Below are 27,785 nucleotides of genomic sequence, written 5' to 3'. Positions count from 1 at the left end.
CTCCGAGATTTTGTAATAAATATGGTTTTCGTCTGTTCTTTTCTTTCCTGACCTTTACTAACAACAATGCTTGGTCAGCTTGACAATCGTCCCAAAATGGGCACTGCACAAATCTGATGGCTGTACCACTTCCATTGAATTTGCTGAGTTCGTCTGTTCAAAACAACTCTGGGTTACAATACTGTGACACTGAATTAAACAAATGCAATCCTCTGTTACTTCAGTGTGCCACTTCTTAGAATTTGAACCTGTCGCGCCAGGACGAGAGACCCACAAGATTGGGTGATGCCAGCAATTAAAATTGGGAGGTTGTAAAGCTGATCCAGTTGGTCTGGTTGGGTTGGGCTCATGTTTTGTATTTGAGAAGTAGATGAAGTTTATTCAGTATTCAACCCACCATTTGACTTGAACGACAGGGCAGTTAGTGTTCTCTTAGAATGCAACAGTCCTGCGGTAGTTCCAGCTGAAAGGAGGTTTTACTCTGTCAAAGGATTGGACAAGAAAGGTCCTGTCCTTCCTTGCATGGCAGCAGTGCTTCCATTGGGCCAACTGACTAACCATGTCTCAGTAGTGAAGGTGCAGTTGAACATCAGATGGATGTAAATTCTTCATTGTGCTGACAGGGGAGGGAGATGGTCCTTCATTGTGTCCTTGGGTGGTTCAGTTGGTTATCAAATGGGTGATTGTACTCCCGAATCCCCACCATTGGCTATATGTCATGGCAACTGGAAGTCGTCAGGCTGCCCAATGAATTAGACTGTTGCTTGACCATGAGTGGAGGGTTATGAGAGAACAGACCCAATGGGGCAGAAGGCTTGATGGACCAGTTGGTATACTCCTGTTTCCCAAGATTGGATGGACCCAACATCTTCCACTGCCACATTGCCCATTCTCCCATCTCGGGGCAAACTCAGTTCTAAAGAGTGTAAGAGTAACAAGGTTGATCTGACATGCTGCACATTCCTGATCTTTTGCCACCTCCTCCCTGTCACTGCCTCTTGGAAATCGGGAGAAGCTCCTTGTGTGTGAATAGAATCTCCTGGAGAAGAAGGGCAATTCCCCTGGACCAGCAAGATATGAAGCATGAATTGGCCTCCATTTGAAAGGAGCTGTCTTTGTTCTGTTGTAATCGTTGGAAGGAATTGTCCGGGGGAGGAAGCATTATGAGTCACAAGGAAATGCACAGAGGAGGTTCAAAGCCTTCTGAAGTTGACAACTATGGACTGTCCAAGGGAATGGATGACCTGAGTAGAAGAAGGAGTACGACTCATGGTCTTCAACAGGGATTTTATGACCTGTTCCAGGATTACGCAGCATCTGACACGAGGTCCTTGCTGCTGACGTTGTTGTGATGCTAGTACCTCACATTCCTGCAGATCTGAAACAAAAACAGGTATTGCTGGGGAAACTCAGCCAGTCTGACAGCATCTGTGGAGAGAAAGCAGAGCTAATGTTTCAAAGGAGGGTCACTGGACCCAAAATGTTAACTCGACTAACTGCTGAGTTTCTCCAGCAATTTCTGGTTTAGTTCAAACAGGTCCTAATTGTGCCATTCAGTCCTTCCACCATTGTAGAGTAATTGTACCAAACACTGTTTAGAATGAGCTGAGGTACGTCACCATTGATTAGACCCAAGCTATGTGAATCGACCTCAGTTCTGAGTGTGTTACGTGACTGGCGAGAGGCTGAAAGTATTTGAAAAATTAAGTGTTCTGTTTATTTTAGGCCTATTAAATGAAAAATACAGATATTTAAAGGGGACTGGATCTATGGGTATTTAATTAAATAAAAGTCACCATAGTCTTACCAGACAATAGGGGTGCTCTCTCATTAGAAAGATGCCGGGTGGCAGTTTAATCAGACAAAGAGAGAGGTTAGGAAAGAGTTCTTCATAGCATCCTCAGCTGGAGTAGGAATTGAACCCATGCTTTAGGTGTCACTCTGCATTGCAAGCCAGCTTTCCAGCCAATGGAGCTACACTGACCCTTGTTTAATTAAAGTAGGTACCCCCTTCAGTGGGAAATATTTGGAAGCTGTTTGAGGATGGACAGTGCTGTTCAGAATCTGAGGAAGAGCAGTTAGTGGCAGCAAGAGCAGGTCAGAGGCTAAGAATTCCGTGGCCAGTAACTCACCAACTGACTGTCCCAAAACCATCTGCAAAGGTCAATACAACAGGGCAACTCTCCACTTTCTTGGATGAATACAACTCAAACAACCATCAGGAAGCTTGATGCTGCCTAAACTTGTTCACCATCAGGCACAGTGGCAGCAAAGTGTACCATCTGCAAAAGGCTTTCAAAACCCTGTGCCACCCAGAAAGATGAGGGCAGCAGACACATGGGAATGCCACCATCTCCAATTTGCCCCGCAGATCGCACACTGTCCTGATATTACTGTGTGCTTTCACCATTGAGGGATCAAAATCCTGGAACTCCGTCCCAAGCAGTATGCGTTTACAGCCCAGGGAGGTGAAGAAGGCAACTCACCACCACCACCATTTTAAGGGCACCCAGGGATGGGCAAGTAACTGCAAACAGAGCTAATGATGCTTACAGTTTTTAGATTAGAGGGGTGCTGGAAAAGCACAGCAGGTCAGGCAGCATCTGAGGAACAGGAAAATCGACGTTTCAGGCAAAAGCCCTTCACCAGGAATGGGAGCCTCCAGGGTGGAGAGATAAGACGATAATAACAATAAAAATCAAATAAAATTGATTTCCCACCAAAAGCTAAAATGGAAATGAATGGATTTAATACCTTTGCATCGTTGAGAGATATAAATAACGGCATCATGCAATGGAACAAATCTCATAGCAACCAACTCCCACAGCAAAATTGGTGCTGAAACTGGAGGTAACAAGCTGTCTGCTAGGTTTAGGTTGCATGTGTTTTCAACGCTACTTACAGCAAAAGACTTGGACACAGGATTTGCAGCTTTATTGCCATTCCCTCAATGCCACTGTGTGAAAATGTTGGCAATCCCCTCCCTGTGGATGTATCAGGTGCTATAGCAGTTCACAAGCAGTGCACCATCACCTTCTTGAGGGCAATTAGAGGGGTGAGAAATAAAAGTTGACCTTGCTGGCGACACTCCCCTCCCAAGAGCAAATAAAAAAGTTAAATGGATCAAATGTTAAGCCTTTCTAATTGAAAAGAACCTCAGACCAGCCTAATCCTTAATGAGCATTTTTGTGAAAGTGCAATTATAGTGCAGAAGACAAGGTAACACAACAAAGCAGATTTGTAAGCAGCAAATGAGCTGGCTAGTTAAATATCAGCAGCTTTAAGCTGCTAATGCAAATAAGAATAATTTGATCTCCTTACGAAGCCAGACATTTATGAATTTGTGAGGAAAGAAATAATTAAAGGTTTAAACCATACAAGTCGTTTTCTATGTGATGCATATTAAATTAGGCTGATTAATAGCCGCATAATCAGATTGACAATCTTGCTAATCAACGTGCCAATTACATTGTTGTATCTGGACCTCCATCCTTCCCACCCTTTGGCGCTCAGGCCAACTCTCCAAAGTGGGTTTGTTCTCATACAGTATCCAGATCCCCAGCTGCCTTTGTGGGCAAGTCCTCAACCCAGCTGTGAACACAGTTCCTCACAATGACCTTTCATCCTCCTCTGTCCTTGTTCAAAGGGCGAGGTAGGAAATGAATGTCCATGTGGCACAGTGGTTAGTACTGCTGCCTCACAGGGTCCCAGGTTCGATTCCAGCCTCGGGTGACTGTCTGTGTGGAGTTTGCACATTCTCCTTGTGTCTGTGTGGGTTTCCTCTGAGTGCTCCAGTTTCTTCCCACAGTACAAAGTCCAAAGATGTGCAAGCCAGGTGAATTGGCCATGTTAAATTGCCCATAGTGTTAGGTAGAGGGAAATGGGTCTTGGTGGGTTACTCTTCAGAGGGTCGGTGTGGACTGGTTGGGCCGAAGGGTCTGTTTCCATGCTGTAGGGAATCTAATCTAATCAAATGACAAACAAGAGATCACCAGAGTAAGAATGTCACAGGCTGATGCTTAATTGAAGCTGCCTTCCCCTTTTCCGTTTTCACGAATGAGTCATCCCATTTGTTTGGAACCCTAGTGTAGGATACCAGAGTTGCCAGTGAGTGCTCCAGCAGATGCCTGAGGTAGGAGTGGAGGGTGAGGGATTGGTGTCTGACACTTGCCCTGAGGGCTCCCTATATATTACAGAGAGGTAACATTATGCAGCATTCCAAATGTCCCACTGCCCAGGCCCACACACAGCAAACGTGGCTCCCATCAACTGTTGGTCCGTCTTTGGGAGGCAGTAGGTCCTGCCATTCGAGGACCTGGGGCCTTTGTGTCCTGGCAGAGCATAGGGAGAAAAATGCCTGATATCAGAGCTGTTTGGAAGGAGCTTTGCCAACACTGACAGCTGATCCTTCAAAGATCCCTGAAGACTGTGCCGAAGGAAATAAATTTCTGTGAATTGCAGCTATTCCCACATTTTGTATACGTTTCACCAAGCTGTATCACAATAACACATTTGCTGTTCGATAAACAGTACAGTCAGTACCTGGACTCTGCCTGATATCGAGAATATATTGTAAAGGGATCACTACATCCAAAACGATACCTTTCTAAATGATTGTCAATGTTTTTTTAACGAAAAAGGCAGTTTTATTTTGTCAGTCTCACAATGTAATTATCATTAGCAAGGCTGTCATGTATTACATTCCCAGCTACCCTGAGATGGTGCTATTGGATTAACTGAATAGCCCATCTGACCTGTTCAGAGAGCAGTAGAATTTCATGTTGCTATAGGATTAGAATCAGACTGGATCAGGTCAGCAGCTTTCATTCTCTCAAAAACATTTGCAAACGTGTTAGACATTTTCTTATGATGATCTGACAAAGATTCCTTGCTTTTACTGACTCCAGCTTTTTGTTTTAAGACACTTTTTTTGATCGCACCCTCAGGCAACTGTCTGTGTGGAGTTTGCACATTCTCCCCGTGTCTGCATGGGTTTCCTCCCACAGTCCAAAGATGTGCAGGTTAGGTGGATTGGCCATGCTAAATTGTCCATAATATGGCAGGCTAGGTAGATTAGCCATAGGAAATGCAGGGTTACAGGGATGGGATAGGATAGGATAGGGGATGTGGGTTTGGGTTGCATGTTCTGCAGAGGGTCAGTGTGGACTTGATGGGCCGAATTGCCTGCCTCCTCTCTGTAGGGATTCTATGAAAAAGCAACTGAAATAATAGCATTTTGGTGTTTTTGAGTAACTGTGTTTGGGCAAGGAATTGCTTAATGTGCCAAACTGAAACCTCCATATACAGAGGCTATATTTAATTTGCCCTCGGTTATTAAAAAGAACAATTTGTATTTATATTGTACCTTTCACAGGCTTAGGGCATTTCAAGTACAGAAGACGATTAGCACCCAGAAACAGCCATGTGATCATGTCCAGTTTTTTGGGGAAACTGTGTTGAATGAGGGATAAAATTGACCAGATTAAGTGAGACAATACGTCATAGGATTATTCTTGTAACTACATGTATTCACCTGATGAAGGAGCAGTGCTCCGAAAGCTAGTGCTTCCAATTAAACCTGTTGGACTATAACCTGGTGTTGTGTGATTTCTAACTTTGTATCCTTATTCAAAACGTTGGTTGATGAAGCAAAGGTGCTAGCAATGACCATTTTTGAGGCACTAAGGTGAAATTTCACGAGCACCTGTGAAGTGGTCTAACCAACTTGCCTGTTAAACAGCACACTCGATTTCACTGCAGACAATAATCAGCGTCAATCCTCCAGATTCCTGGGATCTCCACCTCTCCTCAGTATTCACCCAGTTATTGATGTGTGAGATTGCAAGGAACATGAGTTGGAGGAGGAAGGTGTAATTTCAGAGTGAGTCAGATTCCTGATGAAGGACTTATGCCTGAAATGTCGATTCCCCTGCTCCTCGGATGCTGCCTGACCTGCTGTGCTTTTCCAGCACCGCACTCTCGACCCTGATCTCCAACATCTGCAGTCCTCGCTTCTCCTGCAGTAGACTGATATCTAATTATTAAGGAAGTAAAGCAGGAAAATGGAGTTGAGGATTATCAGATCAGCCATGGTCTCATTGGGCTGAATGGCCTCAGGTGTTTTGTCATGTTGCCATGAGTATTGTGAGATGTGAGACAGGTCTGATCAACCATGCCTGCCAATCCTACCTGGTTGCGCGAGAGGTATCTATTAGTCTGGGTCCTCAGTAAGTCTGTGACTGTCGGTCAGTGTATCGGCGCCGAATTATTCCTTACGGATTGCTAAATGCACAGCTTTTGCCTCCACTGACTAACCTGCCATTGCATCACGCGTGTCACAGTCTTCATGCTGCACATTGGCCTTCGCTAGATACTCACCGTGTAATCGCTCACCCATCTCCCTTGGCTCTCTTTCTTTCTCCTGCGGTGGTTTTGGACTTCTTTCCAATAAAACATACTAACACCCTGATCCAATCTCACCTGCTGGCTCTACCCTAACCCTTGCTGCTACTCACTGTTGTCATTCTCGATAGCCCACCCTAGTGAACCTACGGAAGGGTTACATTACTGCAGTCAGCACCTTGTTTGACCTTTTCCACAGATTTGACTTTGGAGGAAGTCCGCAAATACGAGTGCCAGATGCAAGTTGAAACCAACCAAAAAATTGGATCCCAGACCCCTGCTACCCCCGACCCATAAAGTTTCTGTTGGACAAATGTATGTTTTTTAATGATTTCTTTGTTTCCTTTATCATTTTTATGTGTGTTTACATATACATTTTATTTTGCGCAGTTTTTTTCGAAATGATGTTTAAAACCTGCCCTTTCAACGTATGTTCAAACTGTAAGTGTTGTCTGTGTTTCAACTCAGCAGTGTTCAACTTTATCGCGTTGAGGCATCTGAGCCTCTGAGACATTTATACGACAGCTGAAGGCAGAGAAGTAATGTTCTGAGGCTTCCTGAACTTCTGAAACTAACAGTAACCTTCCAATTTGGGAACGAAAAATATTGCTGAGATAAAGCTCTTGAAGATTATTGTCTTGCCTTCATCAGGACAGATGCAAAACTGCAAAGGGAGCAACAATTTATGCTGCACGAGAAAAGGGTGCTGATTGGCTGGCAAGTCAGTTCTGATTGGTTAAAACATTGTCATAGCAACTGTGCCAAGGAGCTATTGTCCTCCATGCTTTCGTTATTCCAAAACGGCCTTGTGCCTAGAAAGGGGAAGCGGTGGCATAGTGGCAATGCCATGGCATCGGTAATCTGGAGGCCCAGGCCAATTAATGATCAGGGACACGGGTTCAAATCCCACTGTGGTAACTGATGGAATTTTGATTCAGTTCATAAAATTGAAAACGATCATCGTTTTTCAGGAAAAGGTAATCTGGCACGCTAACATCCTTTGGGGTGGGAATTCTGTCATCTTTATGTGGTCTGGCCTACATGTGACTCCAGGCCCACAATAATGTGGTTAATTCCTAACTGACCTCAGATGTGAACCCTTAACTTGCTCATCGCATCATATAGTGAGCCATTCAGTTCAAGGACAGTTAGGGAAGGTCAACAAGTGTTGAGCTCACCAGCGATGGCGACCTTTCCTGAAAGAAACCAAACATATACCTTTTGCCTGCAGAGCCTGGTTCATGTGTAAGAATATCCATGTAGCTTCTTGCAAACACAATGAGCCCAATTGTTTACCTGACTGATGATCTTAAATTGAATGTTAGTGTAATTCCCAGCACATTCATGTTTAACAAATGTTATCCAATACTGGAACCTTCCTGCAGAATGCACTACGACTGAGAATAAGCAAGGTTCCACAGCCAGACTTTGCAAGGTCTGAGGTTGGAGTCAATCCTTCCTTGCAATCTGGGCTCCTCTGAATCAGCAACTCAGAAATTCTCTGCAACTATGAAAATATCTTAGTCCTTGCACAGAATTTTACTTCAGGGAACAAAGTTTGGTGTAGGAATCATGGGGATAAACCCTGCTCAGGTAAGAGGATTGGTCAACGTGAGGTCAAGTCCAGTGGTGTATAAAGTCCAGGAAGGTGGTGATGGTCCTGAACAAGTGTTGAAGATACCTCAGAGGCTGAGATGATCACAACGAGGGTCATGGCATCGACGCCTTTGCTGCCTGAAGAGGAGAGTGAATTTCTTCTGAGAGTCTCCAGGTGCAAGAGATGAGCTACCGTGCCTTACATGCCCCCCGTTTGAGAGGCAGAGCTGGAGGAATCTGACCCGGTGCTAAAACATCCCGGCAGAGCTACAAAACAATGAACCAGCCCATGTCCTCGGACCCGGGGGGGTGAGGGGAAGGGGCACAATGACTGTAATGAGGTCACGCAGGTGGGCCTCATAGAATATGAACTCCCTGATTGGGGCTGTGAACCTGGTCCAATCAGGGAGCCTTGGCTGACAGATAAGAACAGGATGTTTGGGGTACTGTTCACTCTGAGAGCTGGCTCTGAGGGAGTGGATCACTTTCAAGGGCTTTCCACGTGTAAATAAAGAGTAACTTTGAGACAGGATACCAGCCTCTCTGGAGTTATTTCAACACCCAATGAGGTACTTTAAAATGTAGTCAGTGTGGAAACATGACAGCCAATGTGTGCACAGGACTCTCCCAGAAGTAGCAAGATGATAATGACCAGATGACCTGTTTTCCGAGGGTTAAATACTGGCTAGGACACCCAGGAGAAGCCCTTGTTCTTCACCATCATCCCATGAGATCTTTTACATCCACTTGAGAGAGTAGACCAGGCCTTGGTTAACATCTCTTTCCAATTATGGTATCTCAATCAGTGCACCATAGGCTTGTTCCGCACCGAGGCATTGGCATTGCTGTTTGTGCTAAAACGCAGGAGCACAACTTGAATTCGAATGATTCCAAGGCAATGAAGCTGCCAGCTGGACCATTACTGACACTGGGGTCAGTACTATGCTCTCTCCTTCTGGTTCAATGTCCTGTGTGAATGCAGGCTGTAGAAGGAGCAGCAGGAAGGTTTGCCTATGCTTTGCTGCCCCTGGCTTTTGAGTTTCTTGCCTTGACTTGACCCTCCAGTATTGGTAAAGGTAAAAACTAGGTAAAAATAGGTAAAAACTAGGTAAGAAGGTAAAAACTAGGTTCAAACCCTCCAGTATTGGGTGTGGTGCTCAAAATCCAAGAGCAAACGGAATGTCTATCATCATGTTTGTAACTTGGCCGTGCCCTGCCTAATATTGGTTATGTCAAATATATTACATGCCTTTTCTACATAATTGTGCTCAGTTTCCGCATTCCCAGGTCAAAATCTCCCATGTTCCAAATTGTTAAGGATCAAGGCCCATCTCCTGGTATCCCAGCAACTTCCATGGCCCGGACTCTCAATGCCCGGCCTCCATATTGACACCATCATTTTTGCCATCCTGTTCTGTTATGACAATAGACAATAGGTGCAGGAGTAGGCCATTCTGCCCTTCGAGCCTGCACCACCATTCAATATGATCATGGCTGATCATCCTTAATCAGTATCCTGTTCCTGCCTTATCTCCATAACCCTTGATTCCACTATCCTTGAGAGTTCTATCCAACTCTTTCTTAAATGAATCCAGAGACTGGGCCTCCACTGCCCTCTGGGGCAGAGCATTCCACACAGCCACCACTCTCTGGGTGAAGAAGTTTCTCCCCATCTCTGTCCTAAATGGTCTACCCCGTATTTTTAAGCTGTGTCCTCTGTTTCGGCACTCACCCCGCAGCGGACTGCACACAGTACTCCAGGTGTGGTCTCACCAGGGCCTTGTACATCTGCAGAAGCACCTCTTTGCTTCTATACTCAATCCCTCTTGTTATGAAGGCCAGAATGCTATTAGCCTTCTTCACTACCTGCTGTACCTGCATGTTTACCTTCATTGACTGGTGTACAAGAACACCCAGATCTCTTTGTACTGCCCCAGTTGGCTTTGACTCGTAGGCCCAAGCAGGCCACAGGCTTCAGCGCAGGCCTAGGCCAAGTCCCTGCCAGGCCAAGTCCCTGCCCTGCCCCACACACACACACTTCCCAACTCCAAAGGTTCTAACCAAAGTAACAATCCAGTATTATAAAATCCTCGTAGTGTGTTCAGCCCATACCAACCCTCTGAAGCACATTCCACCCAGACCCATCCCCATCATCCTGCATTTTCCATGACCAATCCACCTAACCTGCACATTTTAGATTCGATTCCCTACAGGCCCTTTAGCTCAACAAGTCCCCACCGACCCTCTGAAGAGTAACCCATCCAGACTCATTCCCCTACCTTTTACCCCTGACCAATGCACCTAACCTACAAATTCCTAAACACTGGGCAATTTAGCAGAGCCAATTCACCTGATCTGCAGGTCTTTGAATTGTGGGAGGAAACCCACACCGATAAAGGGGGAATGTGCAAATTCCACAGAATAGTCCCCTGAAGCAGGAATCGATCCAAGTCCCTGGCGCAGTGAGGCAGCAGTGCTAACCATTGAGCTACCTAAGATTTCTGAGATTGAGATCTATTCATACTGAAGCAGTTAGATAAATCCACACTGGCTTTCTTGCTCTAAACTGCCCTGTCTCTGGTTATAACTGAATTTGGAAACAGTAAATCACCCCAATAACAAAGGGGTTATTGTTCGCAAAATGGAGGCCGTAACCTTCTGTATTTTGTATCAAATACCACAGTTAGGTTAAAAACAGCAAATTAATAACGACTTTGGGTGACTGAAATATTCCGTACAATTTTAACCAGCTTCAAAAACTGAACTGTTAACCCAGACAAGGAAATACTGAGTTTCAGACTCATAAAATACAGCAAGAGGCCATTCAGTCCAATCTGCCTATACTGGCTGCTTCAAATTACTGTCTAATTATAATCCCTTTACAAATTATGCCCTGAGCTTTCTCCACAGTCCTGTGATTTTGTTTTTCTCTTTGTCAGTTCTTCTATAATGCAGTGGTTACGTTCTTGTGCAACCCCTTGTTGTAGAAAAATCACACTTTAGAAACAGTGTTTAAAGCGTTGGTGCTGTAATCCCATTACAGCCAACACATGTTTTAAAAGTTCAGGCTGTAGAAACAGCGTCCTCAGTTCGTTAAGCACATTACAGCGAATTTGCATTGACGAAACGCGCATTAAAACAGAACAGCCTGTATTTGTTCAACTCCCTGTCGCAAGTTACCATTGAAACAGTTTCTGTCACCCTTTCAGGTGGCACGTTCCAGATCACAACTCATGCTGTTGAGAAAATAAACCCATCTTGCTTCTGTTTTTTTTTAAGTCAGTCACCTTAAAATGGCATTACCTTCTGGCATAGAATCCCCACGGTATGGAAACAGGCCATTCGTCCCATTCTAACCCTCCAAAGAGTTACCCATGCAGACCCACCCCCCCTACTGTATCCCTGTTACATTGCGTTTCGCATGGCCAATCCACCTAGCCTGCACAACCCTCGACACTATGGTTAATTTAACAAGGCCGATGCACCTAACCTGCATATTTTTGGACTGTGGGATGAAACTATAGCACCCGGAGGAAACCCACGCAGACACTGGGAGAACGTGCAAGCTCCGTGCAGATAGTCACCCAAAGGTGGAATCGAACCTGGGTCTCTGGCGCTGTGAGGTACCAGGTGCTAATCACTGAGCCATCATGCCCCCTTCTCCTGGTTTGCTCCTTCATCACTGCAGGATGCAGTGAGCTTAACATGCTTCCTGTACACTATTGTAATCCTCTTATTAGTAATATTCCTTTTCACAGCATTAGCGTTATATAGTTAAGCCTTACTTAATTCAATCACAGGATTGTATTTCTTCGGATGGTGATGGCTAGCATGAGGGGACATAGCTTTAAATTGAGGGGTGATAGATAAAGGACAGATGTCAGGGACAGTTTCTTTACTCAGAGAGTAGTAGGGGCGTGGAATGCACTGCCTGCAACAGTAGTAGGCTCATTAACTTTAAGGACCTATAAATGGTCAATGGATAGACATATGGACAAAAATGGAATAGTGGAGGTTCGATGAGCTTCAGATTTGTTTCACAGGTGAGCATAACGTCAAGGGCCGAAGGGCCTGCACTGCATATTATTGGCATATAGCAATAATATGGCATAAATATGTTTGAGGGTTATTTTACTGTAATTTCACATCCTTGTAAGCCAACACAATAACCTACTTATTGCACTTCATCTATCTAATGATCATCTCATCTTCACAACATCATAATCCACTTCTGTAGCAGTCCTTGATTGCCCCAAAGTGGCTTCAAGGAATGTTTTAAAAGCCCTCTGCTTTCACCTTCTTTTCAGAGTTGCATAAGTTAAGTAAGAACATTTTCAGTGTTCTGGTACAGCTTGCCAACCTCGCATCTAATTGCGTGCAAACATTATTCCAAGTACCTAATTCTAAATATTACTCTCTGCTTTTCTGAGATCAGCTTTCAATTTGCACTCCATGTTTTGTCTTCCCCATTTTCTATCGCTCGCCATTTAAAACTTATCACCCCTAACAATGTTCTGTTTTCTATGTGGGTTGGCCACAGGCTAAGCTATCATTTATTGTCCATCCCCAATTGTTGTGGAGTCCCATGTAGGCCAGACCAGGTAAGGATGGCAGATTTCCTTCCCTGATGGCGATTTGGGAACCAGATGGGTTTTTACGACCATCAACAGTGGTCACACTGGCCAGCTCTTTATTTGAGACTTTATTTTCCCCACATTTCGCCATTTGCCATGGTGGGATTCAAGCCATGTCCCCAAAAAAACACCGCAGCTTGGAGTTCAGGATCCCTGTTCCAGTAACACCACCAATTCTCATAAATGGGGCAGAAACATTCCAGTTTGACATTTTGTAGAGGCAGAATGAACATGAGCTGATATATTCCAAAGAGGTAAAGAATCGGGGGAGGGTAAAAATTAGTCAAATCATTTCTCACGTCCAGGTCACCCCATGTCCCCACTGATCAATAGAATTGCAAACAGACTCAGCCTTGAGGGCACTAATCTGGATGGTTGACAAACACAACGTGTTCAGTGATCAGCCTTTGATGAAAGATCTATAAAGGAAAACTCAGAGCTCAGCTGGAACCAAACCTCAGTAATACATTGCTCGTTAAGAAGAGAAGGTAGAGAAATGAAGGGTGCTTCCTCAGATTGAATTATTGTGTAGCAGACTCTTCTTTTAGCAATTTCCAAAAGAAGGAAAAGCAACAGAGATGGAAGTAGTTTTGACAGGGCCTGTAATTATCTGATGAAATGCTCACACAGCGAGTGATCTGTCAACGATTAAGCTCTTTTTGAGGCAGTGACAGAAACTATCATGCGATGTTTACATACTTAGTTCTTCTGCAGTGATTTGTAAGAAACAGATTGAATTCTACTGACAGCTGTGTTCTGTTCAGTTTAATCGAGATTTGGTTCGCGGTCACTCACATGGTCCTATTTCCAGAGAGTAGGTGATAGTGCTATGCCTTCAGTCTTTACTCATCCATGATGGGATCTAGAATTTCCTCCAAGGTAATGTTTATTGCCCGTCCCGAATTGCCTCGGAGAAAGTGATCCCATGCATCTGCTAATCTTTATCTTGTCAACAGATCAAGCCAGACATGTTCAGCAGCAACCTGCTCGTTGATGTGCAGTTTGGGTTCCATCACAACCACCGGGCCTGGCCCCGAAGCCCAAAGGTGCATGGGAACACCATCTCCTCCAAGACACACGCTATCCACACTTGGAAATATCTCATCGTTCCATCAGTGTTCCTGGGTGAAAATCCGAAAACTCCCCACACTAACAGCACCGTGGACGTATCTGCACCCCAAGCTTTACTGAGGATCACCACCATCCTCTCAAAGGCATTTGGGGAAGAGCAAGAAATACCTGCCTTGCCAGGAATGCCCACATCCCAAGAAAGCAGTTTTGAGAAAGATGGTAGAGGCTGTGGATTTGGAAGATGGTGTTAAAGGAGTCTTGGCCAGCTGCTGCTGTGGGCATCTTGTATTAAGTACACATGACTGCCATTGTGCATTGGTGATGGAGGAGGTGACTGTTTAAGGTGGTGAATGATATGTCAGTCAAGTCCAGCAGGGTGTTGACTCTCGAGAGGCTTCTTGGAGTTGCATTCCATGCAGAACATTCAATCGCAGTCCTGACTTCCTGAACCACTGACATGACACATTGTCTGGTGGCACCACGGTGCAGGACGAGAGTCACATTTTGGTGTGCACAGAAACGTGTGCACATTTCCTTCACAAAGCGGTGAAGTAGCCCGACTTGAAGGCAGCTTCACAATTACTTTAACTGGCTCCTGTTTTAATTGTCCGAGTTTGCTTTGACAAATCCAGTTCAAATTCTTAAACCATTTGGATTTGAACACACTGGGTTCCTAATCCAGTATCATCACCATTGTGTGCTCTCTACCATCTGACTGACTCATCAAGTGAAACTCCGTCTGAAGGGGGACAGCTTGTGGGAGACTCCAGTGAACCGAGGAGACCATCATGGAAGAGCTGGAATGTGTAACTGGAGCAAACTGGTAAATGTGGTGTTACTCTCACAGGGCTGGGGTGAGTCAGGTTCATCCCGCGATTCCAAGTCTTTGCTGGTTTCCTGGCAATGCTGCTGGAGAAGTGATCGAGCTGTTGCAGTTCCTGTTAGAGGAAATGAGATCAGATTTCAATGGAGCATGAAGCCAATAGCCTTGGAAAATGGCTGAAAGAGAAGTAAATGGGATCTCCCACATTCTGTGAGGTTTGACAATCCACCCCCGCTCAAACTTTCACTGGATTGTCTCATTCTTGGAGAATTATATTCACAGGCACTGACCTTAAAAGGATTCCTCATTGGTTTTATGTCTCATTTGTGGCTAGAAACCACAGCCATGCACTGTAACAATAAAGGTCATCGGGTCATCTCTGAAATATTCATCTGTACAGACCTGACTATTCTTTCTTTTCCTATCATCTACCCAGAACCGTTTTAAAGAATTCAGCTGCAGTGCCTGCCATCTTCCCATTAATCCCAACAGAATCCAATGCCTCTCAGAAACGATCCCCAGGCCTTCTTACTCACACCAGCAGGTTTTTGAATCTCGACAGCGAGAGAGAGGAACCTGCCAAAACCCAGCAGATTCAATAGAATGATCTCTGCAAATTCCGAAGATACCTCCATAGCTTTAGTTAACGAGGAGAAAGTGAGGACTGCAGATGCTGGAGAGCAGAGTTGAGAGTGTGGTGCTGGAAAAGCACAGCAGGTCAGGCAGCATCCGAGGAGCAGGAGAATCGACGTTTCGGGCAAGAGCCCTTCATCAGATGAATGAGAACCTGACTTCCCAATTTTTTTGAGATAGCCCATGGAAACCCTTTCAATGATTAATGATGGCATATAGCAATAATATGGCATAAATATGTTTGAGGGTTATTTTACTGTAATTTCACATCCTTGTAAGCCAACACAATAACCTACTTATTGCACTTCATCTATCTAATGATCATCTCATCTTCACAACATCATAATCCACTTCTGTAGCAGTCCTTGATTGCCCCAAAGTGGCTTCAAGGAATGTTTTAAAAGCCCTCTGCTTTCACCTTCTTTTCAGAGTTGCATAAGTTAAGTAAGAACATTTTCAGTGTTCTGGTACAGCTTGCCAACCTCGCATCTAATTGCGTGCAAACATTATTCCAAGTACCTAATTCTAAATATTACTCTCTGCTTTTCTGAGATCAGCTTTCAATTTGCACTCCATGTTTTGTCTTCCCCATTTTCTATCGCTCGCCATTTAAAACCTTATCACCCCTAACAAAGTCTGTCTTAATCTTAACTATTTCTGTTCTGGAGAATTGAAACTTCCCTGGTCCTTTCTCATGCTTCCTAGCTTTCACATAGGGTCTCAGTCTTCCTGGAGTATAGCCTAGCCTTTAAAGTGTGGCAATGAAATTACAGGAAGAATATTATAATGAAATATATGCCCAGTTACAGGAAGGATGTTATGAAGCTGGAGAGGGTTCAGAAGAGATTTACCAGGAATGGCAGATTTGAGCTATAAGCAGAGGCTGCATCAGCTGGATCTTCTCTCACTGGGGTACAGGAGGTTGACGGGTGACTTGACAGAGATGTATAAAACCATGAGGGGTATAGATAAGGTGAATGGCAGGGAATCTTTCCCCAGGGTGGGGCATTTCAAGACACAGAGGCATATTTTTAAGATGAGAGGAGGATGGTTTAAAAAAGACCCAAGGAGCAATTTATTTACACAGAGAGTGGTTTATGTGTGGAATGAACTTCCAGAGGGAGTGGCAGGTGCAGGTACAGTTAGAACATTTGAAAGTCTAGATTAGAATGGTGCTGGAAAAGCACAGCAGGTCAGGCAGCATCTGAGGAGCAGGAAAATCGATGTTTCAGACAAAAGCCCTTCATCAAAAGCCATTCCTGATGAAGGGCTTTTGCCTGAAACATCGATTTTCCTGCTCCTCAGATGCTGCCTGACCTGCTGTGCTTTTCCAACACCACTCTAATCTAGACTTTGATCTCCAGTATCTGCAGTACCCACTTTCGCCTAGAACATTTAAAAGACATTTGGATAGTACATGAATAGGAAAGGTTTGGAGGGATATGGGCCAAACACAGGCAGATGGGACTAGTTTAGTTTGGGATTATGGTCAGCATGGACTGGTTGGACCGAAGGGTCTGCTTCCGTGCTGTATCACTCTATGACTCAATGTTCCAGTGTTGTCTTACCACAGATCACAGAGATAATCTCTTAAGAGCTGAAATTAGTCTTGGTTGTCAGTGCAAGGTTGGAGATGGTGGCTCAGCTGGCTGCTGTATATCCCACGCATGTTTCTTTTCCACGATCAGGTTTATAACAGAACTAGCCATACATAATTGCATCCAGGTACACTTGTAGTAGCTGGTCATGACAGAACTGAATTAGTCATATGGTCTTTCTTTTCTGTTTCCTTTTATTCCCCAATTAGTTCAGATAAATCAACATTTACGTGATGCCAGCAAAACAACATGCGTCCCTTTAAAGGATTGATAAACATTACATACCATAATTATTATTTCTTGAGTCCATTTTAGTTTGTGTAGCACAGCTGCAGTTTAACAGCTGAAAGCTTACCAGCTCGAGGTTTTGTACTGTGGATCCTTGCAGAGGTTAATCTGCTCCTTCAGTTCTGACAGTTAATGTGAAAAGTGATGTTTCTCGCAAAGAGGGCACATCTTTTTTGTGTTCTTCATCTCAAGACAAGTTGACAGCCTAATTTTACAGTTTTGTGCTGAAAAGAGGAAATGCATTTGGAGCCGCACAAGTGTTGCTGAAAGATGGCTGAAGAAAACTTTTTATTCAAGTGTCATCCTTATTTCTTGTTGACTGTTATTCTAATCGCCAAAGGAAATTTGATTACATTTGACACTAATACAGAAGAAGCAAGTGCGTCAGTAGGTCAGTCAGACTCTGAAGAACCCCATTATGGTTTTTGATTGTCACTTCAGCAAAGGTTTCAGAAGATGCTGAAATGTTCAAGGATTGTTGTCTTTGAATAGACCTGGTGAACATTCCCTTTGTATTTCTGTTTATCGCTACACCAAGTCATTTTTAGTGAGAAACAATAGAATTAAAAGCAGTTTTCTGTTGTTGCAATCCCTTTGAGATGTAACATTGCAGGCAATTTCATCTTCTATTCTCCCATCTCTTTTTGTCATATTATTAAAACTAAATTGCTAGTTTTTTTCTTCTTCAAGCTATTCAGCAAACACTTATCGGACCGAGCTGAATCTTTTGTCATGGAAATCACATCTCACAATGCAAGTTGAAGGAAATTTCGAGCTGACAATTTTTATGCTTCTCATTTTAACTTCTTTCAACCACATTTTCTGCAAACTCATTATTTCATGGAATGTGCGAGATACTGGCACGGTCAGTATTAGGTGCCTGCCTCTAATTGCCTTTGAATAACCTGGCTTGGTGAGGACAGAGTAGTCGGAATCAACCACAGTTACTGTGTGTTTGGAGTCCCATACAGAGAATGCCAGGTTAGGATGGCAGATTACCTTCCCTGAAGGGCATCTGTGAACCAGATGGATTTTTAAACAACAATTGATGGTCACCATCACTGAGATCAACTTTAATAGCTCAGATTAATTTATTAAATTTCACAAGGTGCTGGGTGGGACTTTAACCCATGGTCCACAGAAAATGGTCTGGCTTATTCGGTACCATGGTGGCTCAATGGTTAGTACTACTGCCTCACAGGGTTCAATTCCACTCTTGGGTGACTGTCTATGTCTGGGACACATTCTCCCGTGTTTGCATATGGATTCCTCCCTCAGTCCATAGATATGCAGGTTAGGTGGATTGGCCATGCTAAATTACCCATAGAGTCCAGCGATGCGTAGGCTAGGTAGATTAACCATGGGAAATGCAGGATGATGGGGGTGGAATGCTCTTCAGAGGGGTGGTGTGGACTTGATGGGCTGAATGGCCTGCTTCCACACTGCAGGGTTTCTATAATACTGGATTGTTACTCACATGAAGTTGCCACTACTTTAAAGTTTCTGTATATAACATGCTGTGTTATGTCATACTTACTTCAACCAAATCCTCATTGTTGTGAAGGAGACCAAAACTAGGGGCTAGAATTGGAAGGTAGTAAATCCAATTAAAAATTTAAGAGAAACATTTTTATTCTGAGGCTGGTGAGAATGTGGAAATCACTGCCACATGGGACAATTGAGGCAAATAGCACAGAATGTATTTAACAGGAGGTTGGATAGAAGGAAAAGAATTGAAGTCATGGTTAGGATCATTTGCACCATCCATTCCATTGAGCAGAATGGCCTTTTTCTGAGCTGTATCATTTTTGTTTGTGTGAAGCCCAAGGCTTTGGGAGCCCCCTACTGGAATTCAATAGGTTTGCGCCCAAAAAATATCAGGGTGAGCACATTCAAAAGTCGTGAACAAGCAATGTTCCACATGACTGGCACGTTTCAAAACAGTTACCAAAATAAACCTCTTGACTGAAGCTCTGAATCTTATTTGGATGGTTTTGAAATTTAGTTTGGTTCCAGTGGGTGCTTTTTTAGTCCAGTTTATTCAGTATTAATGTCTTTGTTCTGGATCTCCTGTTAGGAATTCCCTGGCAGCCACTTACCAGGGTTTCCCCTGCAATAATGGCAAAGCTCTAGTGTTGGAGTGGCGGTAATCCTGAGGGAATTCCCAGTATTCAGAATGTGTTGCATTCTATGCAGCAGTCATGAAAAAGGTGCCGCAATCAAATCAGGCAATTGGGTTGCTCTTTCATTCAAGAGAGATGAAGGCACAGATTTAGCCTGCAGGTCATCACACCTCAGGACAGGGGGGGCATTCCGAAGGAAAGGTGTTTGTTATAACTGCAGCTGGTGTGGGAATTGAATCACTCTGCATTGCAAACTAGCCATCCAGCTAACTGACCTCGTCAATCTCCGAAGGTAGTGATAGAAAGATTTCTTTTGAAATGCACTCATGGGACATGGGCATCACTGGCTGAGCCAGCATTTATTGTCTGTCCCTAGTTGCCTTTGAGAAGTTGGCGGTGAGCTGCCTTCTTGAACCATGATTTGGAGGAGTCGGTGATGGACTGGGTTGGACAAAGTTAAAAATCCTGATGAAGGGTTTTTGCCCGAAACGTTGATTTTCCTTCTCCCTGGATGCTGCCTGACCTGCTTTTCCAGCACCACTCTAATCTTGAAAGTTAAAAATCGCACAACACCAGGTTATAGTCCAACAGGTTTATTTGGAAGCACTAGCTTTCGGAGAGCCGCTCCTGATGAAAGACTATAACCTGGTGTTCTATGATTTTTAGCTTGTTGAACCACTGCTATGGGTTGACCCACAAGGAAGGAATTTCAGAATTTTCATTCAGCGACAGTGAAGGAGTGGCGATACATTTCCAAGTCAGGATGGTGAGTGGCTTGGAGGATGTTCCCACCAATGTACTGATATATCCATATAGGGTGGTATATGCTGAGACAGTACAGGTCATCTCATTCTGTTGTTTCAAGTTGTTCAGATGTCCATCAGTAATAATGAGCTGCAGAAAAAGCCAATTAAGTCATGAAGGAGTGTGTTTATTATTTAAAATGTTATGACATTTTATGATTTGGAGATGCCGGTGTTGGACTGGGGTATACAAAGTTAGAAATCACACAAGACCAGGTTATAGTCCAACAGGTTTACTTGGAAATATAGCTTTCAGAGCGTCACTCCTTCATCAGGTGATGTGGTGATGAAGGAGCGTCGCTCCGAAAGCTAGTGTGCTTCCAACTAAACCTGTTGGACTATAACCTGGTGTTGTGTGATTTTTAACTTTATGACATTTTATAATATTCTGGACTTATTTATAAAAACAGACACAGAGAGGAATTAAACATCTGCCCCGCTGAGTAAAAATAGATTCAACTTCCTTTAGGTGATATACTCATGTCTGAGTGAGTTATACAAATATTCATGTCCGCCTATGCAGTATTCTCCTGAAAGAGCAGGGTGCTAATCTAAAATACATAAAACCTATTTTCCAAGCACTTTTGTTCATTAGGTTCCAGATATATTCATCTGGATGCAGTGAAGCTTTAAGACTGAGGAATTATGGTGCCATGCACTGGCTCAGAGCAATGTTTTCTGTCTCAGTTTTTTATTCCACAGATGGAGAATGTTATAACCTGATGCGAGACCTCACTTTGATTTATCAGTGTTCCTGTGCCTGCATTTGTCTGCACAGTTATTCACTGTTCCACTATCTACTGTCAGTCATGTAGCTTGTTTTAAATAAGGAGAACTTGCATTTATGTAGTGCCTTTCACAATTACAGGGTAACCTCAAAGCATTTTATAGCCAATCCAGCACTGCTATAATGGTGGAGATGCAATAGTCAAGTTGTACACAGCAAGCTCCTTACAGAGGTGCCAATCAAATCACCAGTTTTGAAGAGTTGCTGGACCCGGAACATTAACTCTGATTTCTCTCCACAAATGCTGCCAGACCTGCTGAGCAATTTCTGTTTTTGTATCAGTTTTACTCCTGTTGGTTGAGAGATTAATACAGACCAGAACACTGGGGAGAAACCCACGCTATTCAAATAGTACCCAAAAAGGAAGACAGAGCCTCAATTTAAAATCTTGCTCAAAACGCAACAGCTCTGGCAGTATTGCATCTCCTTAGTGCTGCACTGAGAATGTCAATTTTGAATATGTATATGATCCTCTGAACAGGGACTTGAAACCACAATTTATTGAGTTCAGAGAGCCATCGCTTTGGGGAAAAGTATTTGGACAGCCTTTTTCCATTCATTGATACTGAGCTGAAAATGTGTTGCAGGAAAAGCGCAGCAGGTCAGGCAGCATCCAAGGAGCAGGAGAATCGACATTTCGGGCATGAGCCCTTCTTCAGGAATCCTGAAGAAGGGCTCATGCCCGAAACATCGATTCTCCTGCTCCTTGGATGCTGCCTGACCTGCTGCGCTTTTCCAGCAACACATTTTCAGCTCTGATCTCCAGCATCTGAAGTCCTCACTTTCTCCTCCATTCATTGATAGACCCATATAAAATGACAAATCATATCAGATAATATTCATATTATTGATATTTCTGTGCTTTGGTTAAGTTCCCTCGCGTGATGAGAAAAGACTTCAACAGATGCTCGCTCCCCAGTTAAAATGCTGCCTCTTTCAGTCAAAGTGCACATTAGAAACTTGTCTGGATTTTCACAGGGCTTTCGAACAAATCTCCCAAGCAGCGTTGGGGAGAACATGCTGATTAGAGCTCCCAGAACAAGAAGTTCCAACATCTTTTAACAAATGATCTTCAACACTTCTGTGTTTCTAGAAAGTTCTCTATTGCTGAGGTCGGGTACTAACTGTTGAAAGCTGCAAAACAACATGGCAATATACTAACTGGAACCATCTTGTATCACTGAGTTGCCTCAAACTTCCCAAAATGTTTGGTCTGGGCTATTCAAAGGGTATGCAGACTTGAGCTGCATCAAGAACTAGAACACACAGCACAGTACAGGCCCTTTGGCCCACGATGTTATGCCAAGCATTTATCTTAATCTAAGGTCCACCTAACCTACACACCCATCGATTTACTGCCGTCCATGTGCTTGTCCAGCAGTTGTTTAAATGTCCCCAATGTCTCTACTACTGCCAGTTTTTGAATAAATAGACAATAGGTGCAGGAGTAGGCCATTCTGTCCTTCGAGCCAGCACCACCATTCATGGCTGATCATCCTCAATCAGTATCCTGTTCCTGCTTTATCGCCATAACCCTTGATTCCACTATCCTTAAGAGCTCTATCCAACTCTTTCTTGAAAGTATCCAGAGACTTGGCCTCCACTGCCTTCTGGAGCAGAGCATTCCATACACCCACCACTCTCTGGGTGAAGAAGTTTCTCCTCAACTCTGTTCTAAATGGCCTACCCCTTATTTTTAAACTGTGTCCTCTGGTTCGGGACTCACCCATCAGTGGAAACATGCTTCCTGCCTCCAGAGTGTCCAATCCTTTAATAATCTTATACGTCTCAATCAGATCCCCTCTCAGCCTTCTAAGCTCAAGGGTATCGAGCCCAGTCGCTCCAATCTTTCAACGTAAGGTAGTCCCGCCGTTCCAGGAATTGACCTCGTGAACCTCGTGAACCTATTCCCTCAATAGCCAGAATAAAGGATAATAATTAAAAACATCTGTCTCAAACTTGTGTTGTAACATGTCAACTGAAAAGAAAAAAACTTGGTTCCGAGTTTGGTCTTTGTTAATTGGGTTTTTTAAAAAAATTTTGGTTCTGACTGCATGTGCTAGGGTACATTATCTCCTCCCCCAACACAATGTTGATTCAATTCCCTCTATTGTTTTCCCTGCCCGTTTTGATCTTATTTTTTGTCATCATTGCAATGTCCTGGCATTTGTAACTGGATGATTGCTGATTTTGTATGGTAGGTTATTTTTTTTTTAACAAGGAGCTGTTTCTTCTGTCACATTGCTCCTGATGGGCCGAGTTTGTCATTTGATTACTTGGGAGAATTCTTAAACTGGCGGTAGATTAACTTTTTAAAAAAAGACCTGGGTTCTTTTCCATAGAGTCGTACAACATGGAAACAGACCCTTGAGTCCCACCAGCCCATGCCAACTGTAATACCAAATTTCCTTGGATAATGAGGACATAATGTTCACTAATATTATTGAAGAATAGGTGGGAACCATGGGGACTGGGTGTACTCTATATCCCCCCCATGAGATTTTGATTTACCCCACCCCCACCTTGTTGCACTCTTTCAATGGTGGTTTTGATTAATGTTATGGTGCCCCCAATGAGTAATTTTTTTGCCATTTGTAATTTATTTTCTTAACAAAGAACTGGGGTTACCCTCAGTTAGGCATCTGTTTCTGGGTAGGGAAAGGATCTAGGTCAGGCAGCATCCAAGGAGCAGGAGAATGGACGTTTCGGGCATGAGCCCTGAAGAAGGGCTCATGCCTGAAACGTCAATTCCCCTGCTCCTTGGATGCTGCCTGACCTGCTGCGTTTTTCCAGCAACACATTTTTAAGCTCTGATCTCCAGCATCTGCAGTCCTCACTTTCTCCTCGAGGAAAAGGATCTGGGAGGGAAACAAGGAAACTGGTGTTTGTGCTAAACTATAAATTGACAATAAAACACACAAATCTTTGAAAGATGTCTGATGCCTAATTCATTTGGATATCGATCTGTTTAACATGATATCGAAAGATGAGGTTCTCTATACTGAGTGGGATTTTGGTTTGACTGAACAGGTGGAATTTGTCTTGATCTGATCTGACGGGTTTTCAAAGATGATGGTCAAAGGCTGCTGTACGTGAGAAGATTTTTAAAAAATATGCAGCTCACCTGTTATTTGTTCATTCCTCCACCTCCCCCCCAACCCCATCCCACCCGCCCCCACCACCATTTCTCTTGGCAGATATGACAATGGACGAGGTTCGGCAATATGAGAAGCAAACGCAGGAAGCGACGAACGAGAAGATCGGAATTATGGCCCCCACTATCTCCGTCAGTGAAGCTGCCCAGCCTCCAGCTACCCGCAGTGCCCCTGCCAGTGCGCCGTCCACACCGCTCAGCGGAGACCCGCCCGATTTCCTCACTGTGCCAAAGGACAGACCGCGGAAGAAGTCTGCCCCCGAAATGCTGACACTGCCAGAGCTCAGAGAGCGTTCATCCAATAAGTAATGCCACCTCCATGCCAGCCTGGAGGTTCCGTTCCTGCGAATTTCCAGTTGTTTGAATTCATCTAACGCTACTTAACTGAGAAAACTAAAAAAAAGCCATCTGTTAATGGGTTCTCTAAAGCTTTAGCCTGTAAAGATGTTGGGCAGTGATCTTTACAACAGCAAGCCTGCATTAATACTGACTGGCCATTAAGATTTGCATTCTGAATTTGAGATAAGGATTTCAGATGAGGCTATGTTCTTTAACAGTATTTTACTACACTCTCTTTATCATTCCTTGTTAGGACTCTTAGGCAGACTCAGGATTTAGTGTTAGCATGATTGATAGTGTACGCTGTCACATAAATGCATTTCAGTTTATAATCTAGCCATCAATGTTAGAAAGGAGAAAGATGGAGTGAACCAACATCTTGCTGCTCTAAAGTGATTCACTCACGGTGCAAACTTACTCCTTGTCTGTAAGCATTAAGGAAAGCAGAATTAAGTTTCTCTTGCTAAAAGAATGATACATCATGCCACACACCCAATGAATCAAAATCACAAGTTAGCTACAGCATGATATTCCGAGTTGGTTATTAAACATCTGATTTTATTGTTACTTCACTTTCCAAAGGTATTTGCAGTAAAGCCATTTCATTACTGTGTATGACAAACTTCTCTTCCCACGCACAACATCTCCTTGCTGTATAAAAGCCTCAGTCTTCTTGAGGGTTACGTTATGTTCCCTTATCTGGGCAAGCATCTCTGACATCCCATGGGAAAGGTTTTGGTGATGTTTGACACTTGGTTGACTTGGTTCTCGCTCACCTGGCCATCCACTTCTCACTTTACATTTTGAATCTTTTTTTAGTGGCTGCCTCCAATTGCACCATCCAATCTGTCATTCAAACGGGATATTTCCCTTTCTGCAGTGGAATAAACCTCATTGCAATTGATTTCTAATTGGAATTCAGTTTTTTTCCAAGAACTGTAAAACTCTGCACCTTCTATCTAGAATCATGAATGCCTTTAAAATCCAACTGATAACCGGAACCAAGTTTCTCACCAACCGCACCCAACCTCCAGTCACAGGTCAACCTCTCCGGGATTTAAGTAATGTCAATAGGTATTGGGGTGGAATATGCAATTGGTTTGAGTCAGCTGAAAGGAGTACGTTTATGGTTGTTGGAGGCCAATCTCCTGTCTTCATTTCTCATTCAGTGTGCATTTTACAGCTGTGGTGGCCCACGCTTTGTAGCATGCAAGTGAACTAAGCCAGTCGTGCTATCTCTCAAGAACTTGTAGTCACTCCACTTTGCATAACATTCCAAATATGGCAGCTCCTGAGTCACCATCACTTGCAACACACAGAATGGAAACGTGACCAGACAAGAGCAACAGTGGATCATGAAGGGGATTTCTGTTCGACCTGCCTGAAACAGTACTGTTGGGCTATCTGTTTACCATGAAGAGACCTGCAGCTAGGTTAACTGCTTCATCCCAGCATCTGGATTATGATTTTTCATCACTTAGAGTTGATGGACCAATAAACTGGTTGCATGGTCGATATTGCTGTTAATGCAGTGCGGTAGTCCACATTGCTCACCCAGACTTCACATTTAAGTGGTCAAAGTATTCTCCTTAATAAAATTAAATGGTTATTGTTTGGGTCAGAAGTAACATGATTGCTTTTGTTTGTAATGTTAGTTTGCGATATTTCTTTGAAAAACACAATTAACTTGAATTCCCACAAACGGCAGAGCCTGTACAGTAACTGTGGGAAGTTACCAAGTGCTGGTTCAGCACCTTCCTTCACAAAAGCAAGAAACTCCAGCTTTTCTCACCAAACAGAGGCAATCCTAAGTAATTGGTCTAACAAATCATGATGTCAGACAATTATTCAGACAAGGCATGACATCTTAGGTAGATCCAAGGGGATGAAGATAATCTTTTTTTTTCCCTACATAACTCAACAGCAAAGAACATTTCGGTGTACCAAGGCCAATTAATAGAGAAGTCTGCAAAAGTTCAAATGCAGCTCTAATTATTAATTTACCTGGGACACTAAGACTTGCAGGAAGCTCCCTGGCAACATTTTCTTTAAAAATCTGACCTTACTTTCTGTGCTGTTGAAACTGCTGTTTATTCAGAGTGACTCATGTTGAAATGCATCTGTGCTATTTCTTTATGAAACAGACTGTACAATCAATGGCACTGTCTACACTTGCTATCTTCTGCAAAAACACTGCCTAACCCACTGAAATCATCATGCAAGGCTGAGTTAACATTGTGTATATAAAGAAATATAAGCAGTTTTGAATGGCCTTCATATGAGTGTCTGTTGCAGTAGCTGTAAATAGTACAGAAGATGTATAATTTTAGTTGAATGCATTGACATCACAGGAAGTGAAGGAATGTCTTAGCTTTCTACATAATAAATGTTGTTCATGGTGGTAAATGAATATATTACTACATATTAATGGTTCTTGGTTCTGAACTTTAGGGATTAAGTTATAATTAAGCTTCATGAAGTGTACTGAAGAATAAGGGTTTGCTTATATTCATTAAGACCATTGTGTAGTTACTCTTTTAATAAAAGAAATGTGCGAAGCAATGATTTTGCAATGAGCTGTTTATTGTATTTGAAGTCACTGTGCTACTCAGTGTATAAAAAAAAGTTGCAAACAATTTTTGGTTGTTATTGAAGCAATTTGTTATTGTAAAGGCTCAGTCTGTCGTCATCTTTGATGGGTCAAAATCCTGGAACTCCCACCTTCAATAGCACTGTGTGTGTACCTGCACCAGAATGATTGCACTCAAAGACAGTTGTAGAGTCATACGGCACAGAAACAGACCCTTTGGCCCAACCAGTCCATGCCAACCATAATCCCAAACTAAACTAGTCCCACCTGCCTGCACTTGGGCCGTATCCCTCCAAACCTTTCCTATTCATGTACTTATCTAAATGTCTTTTTAACATTGTAACTGTAGCCACATCCACCACTATCTCTGGAAGTTCATTTCACATATGGACCACTCTCTGTGTTAAAAAAAAAAGTCCCCACATCTTTTTCAGATTTTTCTCCTCTTCCCTTAAAGATATGCCCCCTAGTCTTGAAATCCTCAACCCTAGAGACAAGACACCTGCCATTCACATTATCTATATCCCTATATCTTATCTATATTATTTTACAAACCTCTATAAGGTCACCCCTCAACCTTCTACACTCTAGTGAAAAAAGTCCCAGCCTCTCTTTGTAACTCAAACCCTCCATTCCTGGCAACATCCTGGTAAATCTATCCTGAACCCTCTCCAGCTTAATAATATTCTTCTTATCATAGTGCAAACAGAACTGGACACGGTACCCCAGAAGAGGTGTCACCAACATCAGTGAGGGATGGGCAGTGGATATTGGCCTTGCCTTTGAATGAATCAATGCAAGAAATAAAAGAAGATTCTAACAGAAGCTGGTCCCACTTGGCAAGGCCAAGTGACCCAACTGTGTTTCCTTTCAGCATGCATCTCTATGAGATCAAAATTAATTTCAGTCCCTAGGAACAAGCTGAGTGAAAACAATGACTGTGA

General features: G+C 43.3%; 1 protein-coding gene across 4 annotated transcripts in view; it reads left to right on the top strand.

The window, feature by feature from the left end:
- The window catches only part of LOC122560829 (cytoplasmic phosphatidylinositol transfer protein 1-like), a 204,701-nt gene extending 177,888 nt beyond the window's left edge, over positions 1 to 26,813 (top strand). For 3 of the 4 annotated variants that reach the window (XM_043711974.1, XM_043711972.1, XM_043711973.1), the window contains one exon: positions 23,956 to 26,813. In XM_043711974.1, coding sequence (XP_043567909.1) covers positions 23,956 to 24,221 — 266 coding nt within the window. In that variant the 3' untranslated portion in view covers positions 24,222 to 26,813. Of the gene's footprint in view, positions 1 to 6,601; positions 6,718 to 23,955 lie in introns of all 4 variants that reach the window. The other variant, XM_043711975.1, reaches the window with a different exon arrangement.
- Positions 26,814 to 27,785: the final 972 nt, after the last annotated feature.

The sequence above is a fragment of the Chiloscyllium plagiosum genome, chromosome 21 (assembly GCF_004010195.1).
Source record: "Chiloscyllium plagiosum isolate BGI_BamShark_2017 chromosome 21, ASM401019v2, whole genome shotgun sequence".
In the NCBI taxonomy this organism is placed as follows: Eukaryota; Metazoa; Chordata; class Chondrichthyes; order Orectolobiformes; family Hemiscylliidae; genus Chiloscyllium; species Chiloscyllium plagiosum.
This window is presented reverse-complemented; position numbering and strand designations above follow the sequence as displayed.